This window comes from Parasteatoda tepidariorum, chromosome 6 (assembly GCF_982258835.1).
Source record: "Parasteatoda tepidariorum strain Cologne lab strain chromosome 6, Ptep-v5.0, whole genome shotgun sequence".
Lineage (NCBI taxonomy): Eukaryota > Metazoa > Arthropoda > Arachnida > Araneae > Theridiidae > Parasteatoda > Parasteatoda tepidariorum.
In genome coordinates, this window is record NC_141760.1 from 76,590,286 (window position 1) to 76,614,265 (window position 23,980).

The 23,980-nt window shown below is 26.8% G+C and overlaps 1 protein-coding gene across 2 annotated transcripts in view; it reads left to right on the forward strand.

Moving 5' to 3' along the window:
- Nucleotides 1-23,980, forward strand: part of LOC107452561 (uncharacterized) — a 314,006-nt gene that overhangs the window by 81,825 nt on the left and 208,201 nt on the right. The window contains exon 2 of one of the 2 annotated variants that reach the window (XM_016069065.5): nucleotides 19,640-19,681. The exons of the other annotated variant lie outside the window; for it this stretch is intronic. Within the exon in view, the coding sequence (XP_015924551.1) occupies nucleotides 19,640-19,681 (42 nt within the window). The remainder of the gene's footprint in view (nucleotides 1-19,639; nucleotides 19,682-23,980) is intronic. 2 annotated transcript variants of the gene reach the window in all.

A 23,980-nucleotide genomic window follows, 5' to 3' on the forward strand; every position in this document is an offset into this window, starting at 1 on the left:
AAAAATACAATAATGAGACAAGTATTTTATCGCATTTAAGTAAATAAGAAAATTTAATTGAATTATAGTAATTTGTATTGATTAATTCTTGAAAATTTGAAAATTATCTCCAGTGTCTCAAATTTTCGCAGCATATGTTTTTACATTTTATAATTAGAATAAGTGTGAATCCTGATTTATGTTTCGCCGGTGGTTTTCGTTACGATTATTAATTTATTTTAGAATATTTGTTTAATTTATTTTATAACCGGTGTTGAGCAGCTGACCCATTTCCGAGTTTACAACTATTAACGTTAAACTCCGTAGCCTTTGAACTTTGAACCTAATCAGGAATACAACGAAACTGCTGGACCAAATACTGGAACAATCTAGTCTTCGTGGAGAACTTTTTAAGGGAATAAACCCATTATATGGAGATTTCGTTCTTCATGGAGAAAAAAATCTCATGGTTAGTCAGATGACAAGGGAATTCTAGCCCATGATCCATCAATTACTAAAGATGTTGTTATGCCAATACTGTGTTCAGTGCGAACTGGGAGTGAATTTCATATCAACCAGGCAATGCTGGGATTCGAACCTTGGTACCTCATTAGGAGGTGAGTGAACTATCCTTTAGGCCGCAACAAATTTATTTGCCAAATTAGGTGTTTTGATGTCATAACAAAACTTTGTGGAAATCATTTTAATAATAATTTTGAAAATTAAAAAAAATAGGACACTAGTATCAAAATTAAAAGAATAAGTAGGCAATACATAATAGGAAAAATATTTTTTTGAGAACCATATAAATCTAATAATAATATTAGAAATCTAATATTATAAGTATTATAAATCTGATATTGATATAATTCTAATATTATGACAATATATTTTAAAATAAGAACAATTTTTTTAATATTTTAAACAAAGACAATTTTTGAAAGTTAGATTTTTAATGCCAGACTTCAAATTAAACAGTTATATCTTTAGTTATTAGAATTTTCTAAGATATATTATTTTCGCAGAAATACTTTTGACACATATATTTCTGAATTTATTCCTTTCGCATAATTATTTTTATTCTTTCACATGGAATATACTTTTTCTTTGAAATATGTCAATTTTGCTAAATTTCTTTTCAGAAATCATTTTCCTAAAAATGTATATGAATAAATAAGAAACTTTTTTGTAACTGTTCCTGAATAATAATAAAAATATTGAAGCATGAAATTTATCGTCATGAAAATAAGATAAAGCTTGTACAAAAGGAACATTTATTTAACTATGAATATATTTTTATTGGAAAAGTACATCATGTATGCAAATTTAATCATCAAATAGCACACCATTTTTGGATGACCAGTTTTGAAGGCTTGAAGTTTTTTTTTTTATTATTTCCAGAAACATCTAAGCAATTTTAATTTTTAAGGAAATATACATATTAAAACTTATTTTTTATTACAAATATGATAGCTATTTTATATTTAGCAGCTATTAAGACAATTAACTGCATTTTTTGTACTTTTAAAAGCCAATCTTTTTCTTCAGTAAAAGGTTAATTTTGAATAGATAGGATAATGGGGCAATTGGAAGAAATTGTATAACTACATTATGAACTTTACCGTTATATTTAATTACAATAACAAAAAGGTGCTTCAGAATAATTTTTTTTATTGATTAAAATTTTGTTTCTGTGTCATATTTCTTGACTTTCACAATTTCCTTGGAAGTATATGAATTGGAAGGAAACATGAAAAAGAGCAGAGTCGCAGGTATAAATAAAATGATTACAACACTGAAATGATCACAATGATTACTTTTAAAATAAATACTAAAATTTCAGGTTCTGAGATGCATGGTATCGTGGAAAGGTATCTACTTCAAAATGGTCATGATAATTATTTTTAAATTAAAACTTAATAAATTATTTTATAACACGCATAATTGCATTATATTATGGGAGCTTAAACAAAATAAATAAATGTGCCCAAATATTTTGTTTAGTTAAATTTATTCATTACAGAGATAAGGCTAAGAACTCAGCTACTGAAGTATCAACGCTTGCGTACCATTTTCTTATTTTGTAATAAATATTACTTCAAAAAGATTTTTAAACAAGTTTGTAAAAGCAATAAACTCTAAAAATCATTCGCACTGATGCATACTTTAACGACACTTTCTAATAAAATGTCATTAAATAATTCGAGGAGAAATATGTTAAGCAATTAACCTTTTCACTGGATTTAAAATATTATGACATTGTATTAGCCTGTTTGTATGAAAATTACTGAGCCATAAATGAAACCTGATGGATTTGATAAGTGCATGGGATGCTCTTAGTAGATAATAATTTTTAAGAACGCAGTAACAAAAAACAGAGGAAACAACAAATATTGAAAATTAAATTCAATATGCACCTTTTAATTATAATTGATAAATTCTTTTATAATAAATCTTATTATCTATGAATGTCTTATTAGAAGCATATTTAGAGAAAATATAGATAAGCAAATTCGAAGAAAAAAATGAGAGATAGTCAAGCATTATTTACACTCGGAACAATTTATTTTGGGATGGACATCGTTTAAAAAAAACTTATTTCCCAGTAAACAGAATCCTGTACAGTCATAAAGTGTGCAAAAAATATATTTTTTTAATTGTTAAAGCACTTTGCATTAACTGATATTTATAGCTAAAAAGGCTCTAAAGCAACGAAAAAAAGAACTTTCTCTAGAATTTAAAGACTGTAAATATAGGCTACTCACGTAATAGCTATATCGATCATTATAGCTAGATCAGAGAATTGCCTGAAACTTCTGGGATTGAACCGTAAAATAGAGTAAGCTGGTTGAGATTATCCTGGCCTGCAACAGGCTCTAGTGCAATAGAAGAAGGAAAATAGAAAACAACTGTTAGGTCTCTTTCTATTGATGATGCAATATATTCATGCGATAAATATTTATTAGTTGTAACATGAGTTAGTTAGTTGGTTAGTTTAGATGAGTTTATTAGTTATAATTTACATCTACTAGATAATCTTTTTGTTTCAAAATAAATTTTCTTATTTTTGCGTGTGAAATGAATAATTTTAAGAGACATTGACTTAAATATTCAGTACAACACAAAGTTCATTTTTTTAGTATCTTCCCCAGAAAAAAAAATCCAATTTATATCTTTTTAAAATAAATAAATTGCATAAGAGAATAGTGTCTTATTTAAGCTTGTGTGCATTTTCAAAAAACAGTATTTATCAATTAAATAATAAGCTATAGATTAAAGGCTTCAAACTTTAGAAAAAATAATAAAAGTTTGATTTTAGACATTTTTTTCAAATTTGCAAGTTTAACTTAATGCATTTATTCTATTTAGGATATACTGTACAAATTCAAAAGGTCAGATATAGATTGCATATAAATCAATAAATAACATCAAGCACGTGAAATATATAAATTCGTGAAATCCGTCCATAAGAGGAACAATCAAAAGTTTGATACAGTAGAAAAGCTGAATGCAATACAAAATACCAATGGGATGCAGAATCGCTAAGAAGTTAGAATTATTGATCTCATACAACAAAACCACCAGAGCTAAAATTGAACTTCAAAAAGAAGCGCGTTAGACTGTCTGTTAATAAGTGGAGATAGATTAATAAATATAATGAATTGTTAGACGAAGTGTTGCACAAAAGAACCTTTGATATTTTTGGAGTAAGGGGAGAGTGGGGTTAATTGTAACAGGGTACGATTGTAACAGAGCAAAAATTTCGAGTGTCGGGTTCTAGATTTGGTTCTTAGGTGGTGCACAAGGTGTATTTAATGAATCTACATGCACACCCCTGCTGGCAACCATTTTTATGTACTTTTGAAAGAGTTACATCACAAAGGATATTTTCACGCTACGCAAGTACTTTTTTTGGTATTGGAATATTATATTGTAATAAAGTAATTTTGTTTAAACAAATAAAAATTATTAACCGAATATGTAAGTGGACACCTTAATTAACATTTCAAAAAAAAAGATTAGTTTTGTTAATTAACTAGCATTGTTTTTAACAAATGACGATGAAATGGCGTCTTGGGGACGATTGTAACAATAAGTAAAGGGACGATTGCAGCAGCTGAAAATAAAATTCATAATTTCAATTGCAATTGTTTTACCCCTACCAAACCATTTCTTATGTTTACAAACAATTACTTAACTCTCTAAGAACCACCAACAGTTTCCTATATCATTTATATGATGTTGCATGTGCATTATTTTATTTGTCACCTTTCACTGCATAAATTAAAATTTTTATCCCCTCAAAGTTAAAAGTTTAACCCCTTTGGTCTCTGCTCATTATTATTTTTACTCCTAAAATATCACTACTATTTTGATTATTTGAATTTACGAACTGTTACAATTGGAATGGGGACAATTGTAACAAGTGCACGACTGTCAAAAATTGTTAATAACTAATATAATAACATTTAAAATAAGGTATTTTTTGCTAGTAGAGGATAGTCTACTTTACTCGTCTGTCAATTAATACTAATATTGGATTTTTTGTTAGTTAAAAATAGTTAAGAAAAAAATGTTACAACTGACTCCACTCTCCCCTACTGTTATTAGGCTGCAGTTTAACATCTGTAAGATCTTTAAAAATTCCACCCACACATGAATGACAGATTAAAAAAAAAATTTTTTTTTTAAATCCTTTATTTCAATGAGGGAAGACAATCGGTGTAACATGTACCCTAACAAATTTCATGAATCGACACTTAAAGAAAAGTGTACATTTAATTATGAATCAGACTAGGTGCCTCTAAATTCAACTGTCTTACATAAAACCCAATTTTAAGACTTGTAATGTGAAAACTACTAGATAAAAAAAATTGTACTTCATTAATTTAATATTGGCAAAAAGAATTAACAAAATTTTAATTTATTAAGTATTTTCGAAATAAATAATGGCCATTAGTAAATTAATTCTTTTCACAATTACTAATGAAATTTCTTCTAACTCTCGAGTTTCCTCTAAAGGAAGGTCGATCATTTAAGGTTCTGTAGTTGAAAAACATAGGGAATCACTGGTGTAGAGAATGCTAGGCAAGTGCACTTAATTTTAATAAAAATCAATGTAAGGAGCACCGGACAAGAGTATATTGAGTTAACAATTTTAATGTTAAAAGTATTTACTTTCGAATTTATTCTAGTCGGATATTAAAGCATTGAGCAATTATTTAAATATTGATGTATAATATAATCTCAATTCAGATCTAGCATATATTTTGGATACTTACCAAAGCTGCTAATTATTTGTTGTGACTATTTATGTCTGGGGCTATGTATTTTTAAGAAACTACATTTAAATAATTGAAATTTGAAAATTACCAATTTCGGTCTTTCACAGTGACATACATTAGCAGTAATTTTTAAGACATTTGCCTTTACAATTATATTTCTGTATTATATTCTCAGCTTAAAAGCATCTTTGTAGCAAGTAGAATAAAATTTAATAGAACAATTTAGGCGTAAAACCTTTTCCATGTTAATTATTCATTATACTGTGCCATCAAATCAGATCTGGCATAGCTTTCAAATATCTGTTAAAGAGCTGTGTATTTGTTTTGGCTATGTATTTGCAAAAAATGATTTAAAACAGGTGACATTCGACAATCAATAATTTCGGTCCTTCACAGGGACATAAATTAACAGTATTTAAGACTTTTGCCTTTCGAATCATATTTCTGTATTGTATTTCAGGTGACAAACCTCATCTTTGTAGCAATCATAAGCAATTATACTAGAACAATTTAGATATAAAATCATTGTTCTGTGTTAATTATTGCCTGTGAGACCTATGATTGCAAGAATAGTACGAGTAAAGTTACGTAGTAGTCACAGCACACTGCAAGATAATGTTTTTACTCGTTACAAGCACTCGTTCTAAACCTTCAATTTATTTCTGTAACTAGCACCAATAGCTTTAGCTTTCTCCGTAATCCGGTTAGACGATGCCATCATCCATGAATCCTCATCAGAATGGCTTGTCGAACGTCCTAGACACTAATCCAAGAATGCTGGGGCGGGATTTCGAAGACTCTTTAATGACGTACTGTATCGTTGACGGAAGGCATCGATGTTATTACGCCGTAATCAATAAACCGATTCCAGTGGAATCGATAATACCTCCTGCCAAAAACAGGTGTGTGATTAAGTTGCCAAAGTTTGTTTTCGAAGGCTAGAAAGCTGCAGTTTGATAACGAGGTTCATACTTCGCGGGTGGTATCATTTGTGGAATCTGAAATTGACGTTTCATCGTTCAGGATTATAATGTATCAATAATACATGTATAGAAAATGAACAAGAAAATATAACAGAGCATTTATAAGAAATCAATAAATTAATCTTTCTAAATAGTTTTAAATCATATACAATAACACTAAATGATCATCTTCTGGATGAGGTATATTACAAGCTCATTCATAAAAATATAAAATACGAAAAAAAAATGTTCCTAAATATATTAATAGTACATGTTACAGAAAATAAATGGTGCATTTGTGAATAATAGGCGAATAAATTTTTCTAAATGCAATCATATTTAATTTCTATCTTCCAAATGCAAGTATATTATATGTTTTGAAGAAGATGGCGTTTGAAAAGAAAATTCCTGAATATACCAATAATACCTGTATAAAAATAAAATAGTGCAGTTATAAAAGAAAAAAATCGATTAACTAATCTTTCGTATCGATTACATATAATGACATTATTTTTTTTCTACATGCAGTTATATTGCAGTTTTTTCGTAGAAGAAAATAGACTTAACATGATAAATTTCATGGAAAGTTTATTATATAAAGTACACAGAGTTTACTAAATTTATTTTTATTAATTTATAATATATCTGGTTTTTCAGAATGAGATGGCTTTTTAAACGTATATGATGTTTAATAGTACTAAATATTTGCATGCCTTTTCAAACAGGTGCAGTATAATATGCTCTTTTTTCCTCATAAATATAATTAATTAAGTGAAATATGTTGCAATTTTTAATAAATTGAATCAAATTATGTAGTTGTGCAATACTTTTAAAAAGTAATTTATACACATTATGAATGAAGTGAAATTTATTGCTTTAAACAGATTAATGCATATTCATCTTAGTCAACTAATTAAATTTTTCGGTCTTAACATTATCTGTTTTACTTTCTCATATTCTCTCATAGAGAATATGCTATTCTAAATGACATAAATATATATCAACAGCTGAACATAACTTAAAATTATTCTTTACAAAATCAGTTTTTATGCTTTTATTTTACATTTCAGTTATGCGTATTATTAATAAATGCAAAAAAATTAAATTTTCATTGTAATCATTAAAATATTTCGTATTTTGATACGTCTAGCTTTGACGATACCGGACAAAAAAAAGAACAAATCAAAAAACAATTATATACATATATATATATATATATATATATATATATATATATATATATATATATATATATATATATATATATATATATATATATATATATATATATATATATATATATATATATATATATATATATATATATATATATATATATATATATATATAATTGTATATATTGATATATATTGAATTATATATATTGATTTGTACAATTATATATATATATATATATATATATAATTGTTTTTTGATTTGTTCTTTTTTTTGTCCGGTATCGTCAAAGCTAGACGTATCAAAATACGAAATATTTCAATGATTACAATGAAAATTTAAATTTTTTATATAATTATTTTATTTTTATTTATATAATTATTTATATAATTAATTATTTATTATTAATTATTAATTATTTATATAATTATTTTATTTATTAAATTTATATATATATATATATATATATATATATATATATATATATATATATATATATATATATATATATATAATTTCGCTTTATATAAATTATTGCAAATTGATTTCCTTTTGCCTTATAATTTTAATTTGTGTAAGGCACCATCGTTTTTATATTATGTGATATTGTAACGCAGTAGAGTATCAAAAGGGAAAGCAAAGATACATTGTATTTATTTAGTCATCTCGCGAAAAGTCACTAAACTCACAGAGTTCTTTATCATTCAGACAAATGGATGAGGATGCACATTCATTTTGTGTTTAAATGAAGACTTCCAGAAAGGCATTCCTTACTTTCCTGGAGGATTTTATCTGGGAAAAGAAGCATGCATGAAAATATGTAAATGAAGTATGCTCTCTTTTGCTTAATGGTAACGCAGAATAAGCCGATGTGAAACTTTATCCGACCATAAATCCATTCTAGCATTTCATCACCCACACTAAATTTTAACATAAAATGACGCTTTGTTTTAGAAGATGCGGTTTTTTCGTTTAAATGTTGCATTACCGGACGTGATTTTAATACTTAATACGAGTTTCTCTCGGAAGTGATACTTTGAGAAAATATTTTTACAAAAATAATGACTTATAAACTATAACTCTGTTTTATTGTGCTTAGGTAAATATAAAATATATTTATTGAACATTCGATTTCAAAGTTAGTTAAATGGTATTTGGCATTTATAAAATAGTACATCTCAAATTTGAATGCCATGTAAACCGCAAAAATTTTTGAGCTACGTTGCTCCAAACATTAGTAGGTATTTGCTAACCACATAAATTGGTGCTCAGTTGTTTTATTATTAAACTTTTCTTTTATTATTCAACTCAACTTTTCCTTATTATATGATGTACAAGGAGAGCACCAAAATTATATAAATCAAATTATAATTTAATTACTTAAATCTATAAAAATTAAAAAAATAATAAATATATTTGTTTCCTCTTTTTCCAAATTGATTTACGTAAATCTGAAATTCTCCTTTATTTTTGATTTAAAAATATTTATTTAATTATTTTTTATTTAGTTTATTTAGGATCAAGAAAATTCTTATTTCTATGTATTCTGAAATTACTTTATTATTTAAAAATAAAAATATTACTTTCAAGTTATAATTTATATAAAAGTGTAGACAAATATAGTAATGGACTACCTAAGAAAAGCTAAGGTCCCAAATTTGTTTTCTAGACTGAACATTTTCACTAAGTTGGAACAATTTATTATACAGATCATGATAGATAAATAAAAATATGATACATAGAGTTTAAATTTGTCAAAAATTTTAATCAATAATGTTTAACAAGCACTTTATATTATATTATATATATATATATATATATATATATATATATATATATATATATATATATATATATATAAAGAAGAACAGATGCTTTTTGCGCCGATCGTATAGACTGCTTCATTTGAAAGGTACACTACTAAAAGGTTCTTTTAAAGTTTCTGATTTTAATTATAACACTAAGTACTTAGCATATATTTTTCTTTATTCCTAATTAAAAATTTATTCATAATCAAATAATAGATGTTTGGGAACGGTGACACCGTCGTTTCAATATTTTTATTCTGACAGTATAATAATCCAAAAAAATTTCTTGTGCTATTATTTGAACTACATCGCATTTTTTTGTTTCGTTTGATAACCTCTAATGTGAAAAACACAACTAGAATTAAAAGGATTATTCACCAATAAAAATTTGGAGCCAGTTTCCAAAATAATAATTATTTTTCCAGACATAGGTTCTTCATTCTCAAATCACAAGTTTGTAAGCTCTTCTTGAAACTAGAACTTTTAAAGTTTGGAAAACTGTTTACAACCTTTTAAAATACTGGTAATTTTGAAAATATAAATAGTATTATCTATAGGCTTTGTACTGGTTATAACAATATTTTTTCCTAAGAGTTTTTCTTGTCTAGAAACCTGGAAGTTGTTGGTGTTTTTGGGCTGATGAAAGAATATTAAAAATAAAATAATTTATGCTAATAAAATGTATGGGAATTGAACTAATTTCGGAGAAGTCACAAAATTTTGATTCTTGTTTTTTGAAAAAGAAAACATAGAAAGATAAATCAAAGTAAGACATTTTCTATTATTATTTTTAAAATACAATATTAAAAAAAAGAAATTGTTGCTCTTATGTAGAAAAATGTTTATAATATTTCAACATCAGAAAGACTAACTGGAGTGGTATTTTTTTACCTTAAGCCTCTTTTCACCCACAAAGATCCTTAAAAGGAAAGGAAGGTTCTGATATTTTAAAATATTATTTTTATAATAATATTATTATTGTTATTTTCTCCACATGATAATTTGCTAATCGAATTCTATGCAGAGTGATCCCACAAATAGTTAGCAGAAGGAACTCTCAAATGTTAAAATATTAAATGAACTACTTAATCACCACCTGGATAGATTAAAGAGTAATGAGTCTAGGAGGGCGGGAATGGCAGCTGATAAACACACAAGCAGTATTCATGTGGATGGTATTAAAACTTCACAGGTATACTGTTTGTGAAGATTGTCTTCTTTAGTAAAGTTCTTTTATTTCATAAAAGCAAATATATTTCAGAATAACAAATTACTTTTATAAATAATGTTCCCAGGCACCTTTATAATTAGGTGCTTATCCTATCTGACACATTACAGACTGTCGGTTCTAGGGATATAGCCATCTCTAAAAATGACCTAGATTGTAGGGTTCTTTCTGGAAAAGCTGAAAACCGAGGGACGACAAATCACACGGCAATGGATTCCAGGACGCTGAGATATTCGCGGCAACAAACAAACAGATACGTTGGATAAGAAGGGCGCTCAAGTAAATCAACAGTTAAATACTTCTAGCTTTTTCCATTCCACGAAAATTTATATCAAAAATCTGATACGACAAAAATTGGAAAGCCTTGCTCACTTCTCGTGTTTCTTCAAGAAGTTGGAGGAAAAACTTAGAGCAAAATATTTCAGAAAAGCCCCGTGAAAAGGCTGTTGTGGAATTCTGACTCGTGGTAGACCGTGACTGCCTAGCGAACCACCTTCACCGAATTGGCATTTCCATGAGTTCTTATTGCCCACTTTGTGGAAGAGACGAAATCGTGAACAGGAGCCATTTACTGGGATGCACGGCTCTTGCTGGGGTCTCCGAGGTGAAGAAATACGGGAGTGCTGGACATCTGTTGATGGGACATTGACTTTTTTCTCTTATCATGACCTTTTCATTCCTGTTCTATGCTAATCTTATAAAGACTATTTTTCTTTGCCATTAGAAGTAAAAAAATGTATATATAATTTAAAAAAACATATCCAAAAAAATATATTAAAAAAAACCAACAGTAAAATTTAAAAAAAAATCATGATCAATGAAAACGTTCGATTTCATGCTTATGATGACTTTTCCCTCTCCTTCAAAACACCAATGTGGGCTAAATTAATATACATAAGTCAACGAAAAAAATGTATAGAAAAATTTTCTAGATTTAATAAAAAAATATTAACTTTTTAATTACAATATTTTGCTTCATTTAAAATTTGTTTCGCTTAGTTAAAAATATTAATAAGAAAATCTGATTTTTTAAAAAGCATAATAATAAATCAGTTTATTTCTATATGCTCTAAAAAAAATCTTGTTCTCATCGGTATTTTGATAAAAATTTCAGTAAAATTCTCAGTGAATAAAAAAAATAGCGTTTTGTCTTCTTTAACGCCTGTATTGACCATTTTCTTCCTTCTTTTTGCTACTTCGTGCACCAAACCAATTTAAAGAGAAATCAAACTTCCATGACAACGGCTGTAATCTGGTTCCTTTGCTTTTCTCTCTAGTGCGAACTTTAGGTTGAACGGAGTATAATTCACTTCAAAAATTTTACTACAAAGGCATTTGATGCATAGACAAAAGTTCGTGTAATTAAGTGACATTACAAACGAAAATGAGTAATATAGAGCAAGGAAATCGGAATCGAAACACAGATATTGATAAAAAAGTTTTAATCCGTGCAGAAAGTACTTACGATTTTTTTTGTTCAATAGAATACAAATAAACCTCGGACCTAGAAAATTTTCATCGGCAGTAAATTTGGTGTATAGCTATGCTGCTAAAGATTGCCGTATTTACCGTTTATTTTTTACTGGTATTGCATTTTCTTTTCGAATAAAATGAATGTATCTCTTTATTTACTGAAAAAGAGCTAATCCGGATTATAGAACATTCAATTATTCATACGACGAACATAGTTTTCTAGAAGAACTTCAGAACTATCTATTTCAGAACAGACAACAAATGTTTTATAGATGATATAGAAATAGAAATGAACTGGCATTAATGCAAACATGTTTATTTATAACATGTTATAAACAGTACATACTTATTAACATTAATTTGTTACTTCTCTAATTATTTCTTAAATTTTCCATAATAACCTACATAAATATAGCAATATATTAGTTATATGGTATATATAAATATGTATGGAATGTTTGACTGCATGATGAATTTTCTATGATGTAAATATTATCTGAAGGGAATCTATGGTAAGAAGAAATTACCTTAAGATAATGTTTGAATAAATATTAGTAACTCTGTAGAGAAATATGAAGAATTCAGCATGGAGTAAGAGCTGATTTTTCATTCATAGGCAACTATGCCAAAAGTAATACAAGAGTACGGACAGTCAATAGCAAAGATTTCATATAGTGATAGTGAAGTAATAAAACTTAGAGTTTTCTGACATTTAAATTATTTTATCAGCACTTGAAATCATTACTGCCTAACTAATAGATATCTCAGAAAATACTTTTTTTTTGAATTTCCATCACAAATAAGTATTGTTTAAAAATATTGTTTAAAGAGTTAATGCATTATTCTGCAAAAAACAGGAATCTCATAAAAGTAACGGTTTTAAACCGGCAGCTTGGTTAGTTATACCGTAAAATTCTTGGCAAAACCGTAAAATTTATGAAGTAAATCCGTAGCCTCAATGGTGTTTTACTATGCAAGAAGTTATTCCTTAAAAATGGCTAGAAACTCCGAAATGAGACTAGTTTTTTATCGTAACAAAGCAATTTTTTACAACAATAATAAATCTGCTGCAACTTTTACCTTTTAAGAACAAGTTTTTTCTGCTAAAGTTACAATAACGAGTAAATCTGTATTGCATTATATTGTGAATATTTTATGCCAGAAGAATTTGCATCGACCACTCTTCTCAGTAATCTCAGCCTGGGTCATTTTATTGAAAAGCACGCACTCTGTCCCGTAAGTCACTGCGGCTCAAGTGTTTTATTATGAAGAAAATTTGACAGTAAGAGCTTCACTACAATATTGTGTCAATTTGACGATAAATTCGAATGGAAGTTTTGTTTTCATGATGTTCAAAACCATGAAGTAATCACTAAAAAGTAAGAACAAGTATAAAAATGATTGTAAAATGATTGGTGAAATAGTAATGTTATATTACTGCATGCAAAACTGCATGGCAAAAACTAGAATTTCTACAAACGGTTTTAATAGGTTTGAGATAAGGGTAAAAAATGGAGAAAAAAGTTTTGTCAACGAAACATCTTCAAACCGTTTTCCTGACAAAAAATACCCGTTTATTATTTTTATTTTTTATTCTTTTCAGTGTTGTTTCTACTTCGTTAAATTTTTTGATAAATTCTACTTCTCTCTCTTTCATGAAAACTTAAAGAGATATATGATTCTTGGCCGACTCTTTATGAAGTTTCAAATAAATGTTTTGAAATTCTTTTGCTTAATTTTATACTTCAAAAAGAATTAGGACACTTAATATCTAACCGTAACTTTTAAATGTTTTGGTATTATCAGAACGTATTATCTTTTAACACTATTACGCCTTTAAAAAATGAAATCATAGGAAATACGTTTAGTTTTCGTAGTATTGTTTGAATTTGTAAACGCTTCTTTCCCACCTCTTTATTTTGTCTGTAATTATCTGATTTCCTTTTTCTTCCTTGCTGAATTTTTGGTGTTTGTTGCATTTTAATTGATTTTATACATTGCATAATACTGATTCTATTTGCAATAACTTCCTTAATGAATCAAAAGAGTCATCATAATCTGCCTTGGTAACTTCATTACGCAACTATACTCCAGAGAGATTCAGAGTAAATACTGTAATAAATTCTACAATAGTTAAACCGATTTTAATAACTGTAAAATTAAATGTGTGAGGCCTCGTGGCATTGACAGGAGATGACGGGAAATTTTTAATAAATCTAGATTTTATTTGCTTTGCACATAATTAAATATGAGATAGTCAAAATAAAATATACAATTAAAATAACTGTTACTTTGAGCTTTGATGATATTTATCAATTTATTTATTCTAATGTTTAAAAAAATATCTATAAAAACATTTAATTTATATTCAAATATCCATGTTTCTCTAGGTAGAGTAATACACATACCTCAATTGAGTATAGCAAAAAAATGATCATATTTTTAAATTTTCCTTTTATTTTTTTCTGCTTTGCTTAATTTCCACAGTATAAAATTATTCTGCAGATAAAGATATTGTATTAAATTATTATATTTCGTTCAAGACTACCAAATATCCTAATTTCTTTTACTAAATCTTAAATAAGATAGGTTTTAAAATAAAAATAATAGAAATAAAATAACTAAGAGTGAAATAATATTTAATAAAACCTATAAATAATAAATTTAATAATAATAAAACCTATAAATTTTAATTTTTAGAAAATAAATTTGGATAAATTCAAAATGCTATTTTAAATGTTGATACATGCAAATATAGTATTTATTAAAAACCATTTCAAATGGCTAAATGAACACAGAAGCTTTAATTAAGTAAATTTTTCTCATGATTGTAATTATCATAAGAAATTAATTTTTTTTAAATATTTTTCCAGTAAAACCTGCTTTACCCAAAACTACTCTTAAACTTAACTATAAACAGAACCCATATCACTATAACGCAGAAGAAATTGTTCAATTGTACCAAAAAGGTGGAATTATTCCAAAATCGATTTATCCTCAGGTTGATGTTTCTTTGCTGAAAATCCTATTTATAATAATTTTCTGCAATCAATTCAGTCATATTAAATTTCAACGTTGAGACTTTTTATGGATTTTGATTATCGATTACTACTGCAATTAATAGTTGCTCATGTAATCATTATAATAAGTTAATATGCTACGTGACTGCAAATTGTTTTTCCGACTTGCAGAAAGTTAAATACTTGAAAAAATAAAAAAAAGTACATAGAAAAAACTTTATCCACGCCTGCATAAAAAAGTTTAAATTAACTTTAATGTATAATGTAATTATATACATTTACAAGAAGCAAATATATTGTTTAGTTCAAGCAATATAATAAATATCAGCAGCAAACCTTCTGAAAGAACTGAAGAATTTTAGAAATATTTAAATTTTTCTGAGTGTTAAATTTGGATAAAAAATTAATCAATTAAATTGAAAATCATGTTTTAAAACATTAATTCTTGTCAAAAGTTATAGAAATACATTATTTTATCAACATTGAACACCTACATGGAACGATGAAGTAAATTATTCTCATGATTATAATTTTCATGCGAAATGACATTTTTGAATTATTCGTCTTGTATACAACATGTAAAACCTAAAAGCAGGAAACTCTTCACCAACACCTTAAACTAGGCTATTATCAAAAACCATCTCATCATTATGCAGGTGAAATCCTTCAAGTTTTCCCAACAGGGTGGAATTAATCCTAAGTAGATTTATTCTCAGGTTGATGCTTCTTTGCAAGTCCCATCACTCACAACCTTCTACTAAGTCAACGCAAGTCTGACATATTAAACGGCGACACTGTGTCTTTTTAAGGAAAGGAGCAGTGAATCTCTTTTGAATAGGCGAGCTTCCTGTTTCCACATTCTATGACACCTTCGCGTGCTTTGAAACAAAGACTGATTTATTTCATCCTTAGGAAAACTATTTTTCAATGACTTTGTCTTTTGTTTTTCTTTTGCTATCGTTCATTGGTAAAAGACATTTCCTATCCATTTCATTCACCCTAGAAATAATAATGATACTTTTGCTAAATTTGAAATTCTTGTCACGAATTTAACTTTTGATATTTTTTATTCCTTGCACAATACCACCTGACAGACATGCTATTTTCTTTCGACTTAAATAAATTGATATAAAATACTAGCATAAACACATCCGTAAAGCTTCCGAAGAAATCTGAAGAAACAAAAGTACGGTTTGAATAACACTGAGTAATATATAGTTATCTATAGCATGGGACATTCTCATTTGTTAAAAAAATCAAATATTTCTAAGATTTTAATATTTTTTGATAATAATTAAAATAAATTAATTTAACACTGATTTTTCATCAACGAAATTAGAAAAGAGATTTTGAGATAGAAAATTGCATTATTGATATTATAAGAATGCAATTGATTTTAAGTTTCTTTTAAACATGTTTAAAAGGTATACAATTTAATATTAAAAATATATGTAAGTCTTCTCAAAAATTAGAAAAGAACAAAAATATGTATTGAAAAATATTGTAAAATAAGCATTTTTTTAATTTGGTTATTTGGGATAATCTTTTATATAATAGCTTTTAACATACACTGAATGATTGTTAAAATATAGATTATTAGAAGAAAAATAAAATAAAATCTTAGGATTGCATCTCATAATAATAAAACAAACTACATTTTTTTTGCTTGTAACTGCTCTAATGTTTATTTGCATGTATACTGGGTTGTTCAATTAGTTTCATGGTAAATTTGTAAATGATACTTTGTTTAAGATTAAATACTATTTTCCTTGATGTCTAATATTACTTACGAACCAGATTTATTCTCTTTAACAAAATCAATTCATACTGTCAGAAGATAAAAAAAACTTACTATATTTTGCTAAATACTTCAATTTTTTACATATACAACTCTAGAATATTAGAAATTTTATTTTAGAAACTTTGTAATGCAACAAAACTGTTCAACTAATGCAATGTTAAATTTAGGATACTTATTAAAAATAAAGTATTTTTAATGGCCAACATACGAATTTTTAGATATCGAAACATAATTATGTGTCTTAAAAAAACGATTGACATATTTAGCTGATTATTTATAGTTTTAATCTGAGAGATCAAGATTAATTTCAATGAAGCTTATCGTAGACTCTTTACCTCATCTGAAATTAGGATCAAATCTAATCAATAAAATTTTTTTTTCAATTTAAATATTTATGTAAGTTTGTGGCTTAAGAATTTTATACATACATGATTTTTATTGTTACATCTTTGTCTATGAATTAAAAGTGTGTTGCTCACTGAGAAATAAAAATGTGATCCAAACTGCACGAATATGGTAAAATTTATATTATTTCTGACTCTATGAGTACACCTAATTGCTCACAAATTTATGCCGTAGCAATTTGATAATGATCTTGGTTAACATTAACATTAAAATATAGTTTTATGAAATGTGATAAAAATTGGTAAATGTCGTACAATATAGGTATAATACGTTAATCTTGATACCTTAGATCATGACATAAAAACCATTCAGTCATTATTATGATATTTAGTAAGTTATTTTACAGTTCTTTTTAATGAATACTCTCTTATAAAGACTATGATTAATAAAACCAAGCATTTTGGTCAATCTTTAACATATGAAGGAAACAATTACCAAATGAATGCGTTTAATATTTCGGTTTTATTAACAAGAAGCATGCTTTTCTTTACCGAAATACCAATACCATATAATACGGTAAATGTACAAGAATTTTTTTCTCCGTATTAAAAGGGAAATAATACTGGGACTTTATTTTTTGGAGCAATAAGCAACTTTAGGTAGTACTAGTGCAAAACCACGATTTTGGGCAAAATTTTCGAAATTGAGTTAAATTAAGAATCCCAGTATTTGTGGATTTCTAAAAATACATAAGTTTTGTTTGTGCTCTAAATATTTACAAAGTAATAGCAGTTTTTGTGCAATGTGATAACAGGGTATAGACTAAAATTCTTAAATCTTTAAATGTATTTATCTCAAAAAATAAGATTTTTTCACATTTTATACTATCTGAAACATGATATCTCATGTTGTTTTTAAAATAATTGTCTAAAATTTTTCATGAGCGTTTATGATTATAGTGCCTTAAACTACAGTCTAAAAGAAAAAAAATTGGAATTTAATTATTTATGCATGTTTTTTCGCAAAGATAATTCAAGAAATATTTGAAAATTTGTATTTTTTTGCTACATTGATCCTTAACTTAGTAATATGAGCACTTTCTTTTGAAATAATTGTTCAAAACATAGTTGATAGCCTCCTAAACAAAAGCCTCAAAAGAATGTTGTTTTAGGGAATATAATTTTTTTTAACAGTGTTTAGCGTATATGTAAAAAATGTCTTATCTTTACCTATGTCACTTAGAATAATAAACAATAATAATTTATTTTGCTAGCTTTACAAGTTTTTTCACGTAACAAAAAATTTATTTGTTTTCTTTAAAATTTCGAATTAAATTTTAACAATAGACTTTTCGAAACTAATCGGATAACTTAAAAATTAATTTGAAAGTGAAATGTCACGAATAATTATTTTGTTATTATCTTGTTAGGGGTTAATGTCACCTAAAACTGTTATGCTTTACACTAACTTTTTTAATTTTTTATAAAATATCTCAAGTTGAGCTTATTCATAGTGTGGGAGCGAACAAATGTAAACAATTGCGTAATATTAAAATTATTAAAATATATAATGATTAAAAATATATCAGCATTTGTGATAAATATTGTATATGAAGGAAACAAAGACTTAGTTTAATTGGAACTTTAGGAAATGGCTAAATATGTGTTAATAATGGTTCAAAAGATTCTTTTAATTGACAACGTTTATAGAGTGAGCAATAGTTGCAATGCGGGCAATAGTTGTTGAAACCCTAAATAAACCTTTGGTCAAAAAACATAGATAATTAGATTAGGGAAATGGTCAGATGCAAATCAATATAATGAACGAAATAGGTATAAACTCAATGAAGACCCGTATTTACATTTCTTTCAAAAAATAGTCTTTGTTGTTATGAGTTAAAAGGAGCTTAAAAATGGTACTTCTATATTAGAAATTTAATGATTTAAATCCTACAAAATTTTCTGCCATAAAATAAAAAAAAACGATTCATTTGCCTGAAGTTTGTTTTCTCATCGCCTATAACATTATATACTAAAGCAATGTAAGAAAAGACAAAAAACAAAATAGATCGCTTTTTTTTTGGCTAAGATTTATTTTGACTTTCTAAACTATTTAATTATTGAATACATTCTAAAATTTAATATTATTGAACATTGAAAGATAACTGAAGCATTTAGTCATTACATGTAGTCTATTTTTCGTATCGTCCGTTTTCATTATCTGCTGAAGCACTGAAAAATAAGGCAAAATAAAATGGAATAAAACGAATTTACCTTTATCGACCAAAATTTTTTAAACCATCTATTATATTAAAATATAGAAAACATTAAAAAATATGTATAAGATAAGTTTAAGATGTTTTGACAAAGATATTATGTGCAAGTAGTGCAGCATTTAGCATTTTGATTGTAGAGCAGATAGCAATCTCAGTAAGTGTAAATATTTGCAAACTTACTACTTACTTTTTTTACATATTTATATATTTTCACTCTAACTTACTTTCGTACTTACTTATTTTTACATTTATTTTTTTATTCTAACGATATTTTTTGCATGTTTCAGGTAAGCATGAAAATGCTGACTACCACGATGAATTAACTTCAGGTAAGTGTAGTCAGTTTCACGTTGATGTTTGAAAATGACTCATGATATTTTTTTATCCATGACTCCATTTTATTCTTTTATATACGGACGATTATCGTCATGGTATTACCTAGAAACCAATCTACTTATTCATATTTTCTTTTCTTAGGAAAAACGTTACGTTTAGATTACTATTCAATGCTCCTCAAGATTCTGTTAATTTTGACAATCTGATCTAAATACTGTTGCTATGCAACTGACTTATTTAAAAATTATTATAATTCAATGAAGAATATTTTTAAAATATATTTCTTTAATTCGTCAAGTAATAAAATAATATGCAAAATTGATTTGACCCTTATTATCATTCTAGTTCAGTCTTCTGTAATTTTTTATGGTTACTACCTTTAACTATATTATTGTTCAGAAATTATTTTTTTTAGAATTTTTTGTTCTTGATAGTATTCAAGAGTGACTATAAAAATTATTGGCTTTTTATTGCTTAAAATGTACGTTCAAATTAAGTCATTTGTTCAACTCGAGCAATAAACTCAAATCTGTATTCTGTAAACTCAAATATTGATTCAGATCATAACAATATTTTGTTTCTCATTACAATTCATTTAACAATTTATTTAATAAATACGAAGAATGGCACTTAGCAAATTAGAAACTTTTATTGATTTTTGAATTCATTTAAATAATTTTCCTACTTTCGTTTCAAAAGGCAAGAGATATGACAGTAAAAAAATACATTTTAACTTAAAATTGCATTTATACATCAAACTAGTCCTTAGTTTTATTTCTAGAGATATATCCGCTTCAATTTTCTAAATTTTTCACTTGATAAAAGTTAAACATCTAATCTCTTTAAAGAAATTATTCCGAAAAAAATTCTTAGTTGGGTTTCTAGTATTATAGATATTCTAAAATTTCCAGTTGATAACAGTTAAATACACGAAAACACACGCACACACACACACAAATATATATATATATATATATATATATATATATATATATATATATATATATATATATATATATATATATATATATATATATATATATATATATATTATATATATATATTATTCCAAAAAAGAAATCGCGATGCTTTTCATCATAATTTTTCTCCCTATTTACAAAAACTAGCAAAATGCATTTTTTTTTAATGGCCGGCACTTGGGATGTATTGTCCCATTGGCCTAATGCCAGTCCCATGCCAGGACTGCTACTCTCTTCTCGTTAACCAATGGGTACCTCAGGCGAAGTCACGGCGGTGGAGCAGCCGTGGTTGTGTGACGTGGGCGACCCGCGTTACGCAACCACAAACCCGTTTATAGGGTGGGTCACATTCATACACAAAGGAGTAAGGACATAGAACACAGAAAGAGAGACAGAAACATCCACGCCCTGAGCGGGATTCGAACCCGCAACCATCGGCTCCGCAGTCAGGCACGCTAACCACTCGGCCACCTGGTCGGCATAAACAGTAGCATTATTACATCAATCTAGTTCTTAGTTTTGTTTCTAGATACATACAAAGCATATTTTGAAACTTTTTACTTGATAACTGTAAAATACACGGAAGCATCTTATTTCCTATCATGAAATCGTAATGTTTTTAGCCACAAAGATGGCTTTTCATTAAATTGTCCCAAAACCTCAATATATAACAAGTGTTTATGAGTTTATCATTTAATTAATTATTTATAATCTTAGATAAATGTAAAAATAAATTATTTTAATTTACTCTTAAATTTACTCTTATATTAAAGGCAAAGTAAGTATTGCAACTGAAATCATAAAATATAACATTGTATATTATTATTTTGCCTCTTTGTATATTTTTGTTTGTTTGAATTTGGAGTAATTCGATGTATTTTAGCTTCTCTTTCAAATTCAAATAACTCGAATAATTCGAAATTATTACTAATTCAAATAGTTTTGATTTCAATGTATTGAGAAGTGTTCAAAATTTATTAAAATTCTATTCTTCACATGTTTAAGCATTGGAGAATAAGAATACCCAGTTAAGCTGACAAATTTTTTTTTTTTTTTTTTTGTAACAACATTGTTTCAAAAGTGAAGTATTATAAAAAATTCAGCATAATTTTCGAATCAAATAATAATTGCTTTCAAAATCTGATTTTTTTTTCATCTATTAACTATTCAAAGTAAATTTTATTTATCACTTAGGATTAACTTTGTTGCTTTTGGAAAGGTATTATAAACTCTTGAGAATAAACTATAAAATCTAGTTAAAATGTGTTTTTTTTGTTACCTTATCGCTTAAAAGTAATTGCAAAATAAAGTATTAGTAATCGTTTTAAACACAAGAAGAAGAGAATAAAAATACATATTATGCATAATGTTGCAATTATTCTAAAAACAATATGTATTTTAAAAGTTTTTATTTATCTCGAGGGCATTTTGATAATAATGCAACTTAAAGATCGAAATTTTAAGAATTTTCTCAATTTGGCTTAGTGTTATTACTCTCGTGCGGCGCCTTATGGCGATAAAATCAGTAATAATGTATGCTGATTTTGTTATACATGAAAGAAACAAAATGAAATTTACTTATATCCTTAAAGGTCGTAAAGTTTAGTGTTTTTTTCTTGAAATTGTTTTTTTAATACCCTCCATTATAAAATAGCGTTTATTCTTTTTATAAAATCTGTGTTTTGTTATTCAATCTTTTTAAGAAGTTTGTAGTAACGTCAATATTTGTTACTCTATAGAGTGATGAAAAATGTATAAGTAAACACCTGTATAACTGAAAAATGTATAACCTAATTATATTATAAACACGTTTATGAATTTTTAACTCCGCAATCTTTATCATTGTTATTAATTCAGGAAAAAAGTTTCAATAAAGTAAACTTAACCGTTCGAAGTATGTGCTGTTCCAAAATGTAAAGTAAACATAACTAAAAAGTTTTGTCAGCAAAAACTTTATTATAAAATAGAACTTTTAGCGTATTGTAATTAATTAGTGAGCTTATTAAATAAACATATAAGGGTTTTTTTTTTTTGTTTTTTTTTTTTTTTTAAAAAACATTAAATCTTTAGAGGAGATTTTACGCTAAAACGAAAATCAATTCTAATTTTATACAGCTATCTTTATGAATTTTATTAAAATATTTTTGCTGTATTTACCTTTGCCATTACACTGTAAAAACTGTAGTGAAATGCCACTGTGCATAAGATATTATCCAGCCCAAAAAATATTCGAATTGATAATTTAACTCAGGTTAACACTAAGTTAAACATTCAAATATAGTTTAAAGGGAGTAATTTAAACCTAAACGATTATATCGGAATAAGCTTACACCAAGCTCTTTTTTATTCACACCTAACTAGAATTATTTTTCTTCAGAAAACACAGATATTAGCTAGCTTTGAATAACGCGAGCAAATTGTTTACAATCGAAAATTACTGGAAGTCTGACGTTGTAATACATCAACCACAAAGAAAGGTTACCGTAAAGTTATGTAGTTTTTTGTTGTGTAATAAAAATAATTATATTTTGATTTTTAAATATTTGTTAACAGTATCAAGGGATTTTATTCTATATTTTTTCTGCCTCCGTTCTGTTAAGCCTATCTCGGTTAGGTCATTTTATTATCTGGGTGTTACGTGTATGTTTGATTTCCAACTCATTTTAATATAGAATTAGTAACTATATGCAACATTAATTAGTGATTCTTACTTTATATTTTATCGTAAAATAATTTTATTGACCCTTTTGGGTATCTTTCAATAAATATAAATTTTTATGTTTTTGTCTAAAGAAAACATGGTGGAACGGAAATTTGACTCGTACTATCATAATACAGGGTTACTCATAATTCCCTCCGCCTGTAAACGCCATTTTTCTTTACTACAACTGGCTTCAGTGGTACATGTCACTGCCATCTACCGGCAACTGCTTAAATTAAAACTTGAATACTTTGGGAATAATTTCATATGTTCTTTTTTGCCATATTCGTCTTCGCATTCTTACTATAGCGCTTCGAAACCCCGGGGGGAATTACGGATAACCCTGTATAATTATTAGTGCATCCCCGGACCAACAGGCAATAAAAAGGGGTGGAAAACTGTTTTGTTTTTATGATTTTTTTTTTCGTGCTGTAGTTTTTGTGATTGTCAGAAAATATCATTTTCATCAGAACTTTGAACATTTTCTATTATTAGTATTGTAATTTTTTTCATTTGAATTCACCCTATTGTATTACCTTTGCCTTAAAGAAAATAAAATCTAATAGGTGCATGTAAACAGTCCTGCGAAAATGTGTACAGAGTAGTTATAT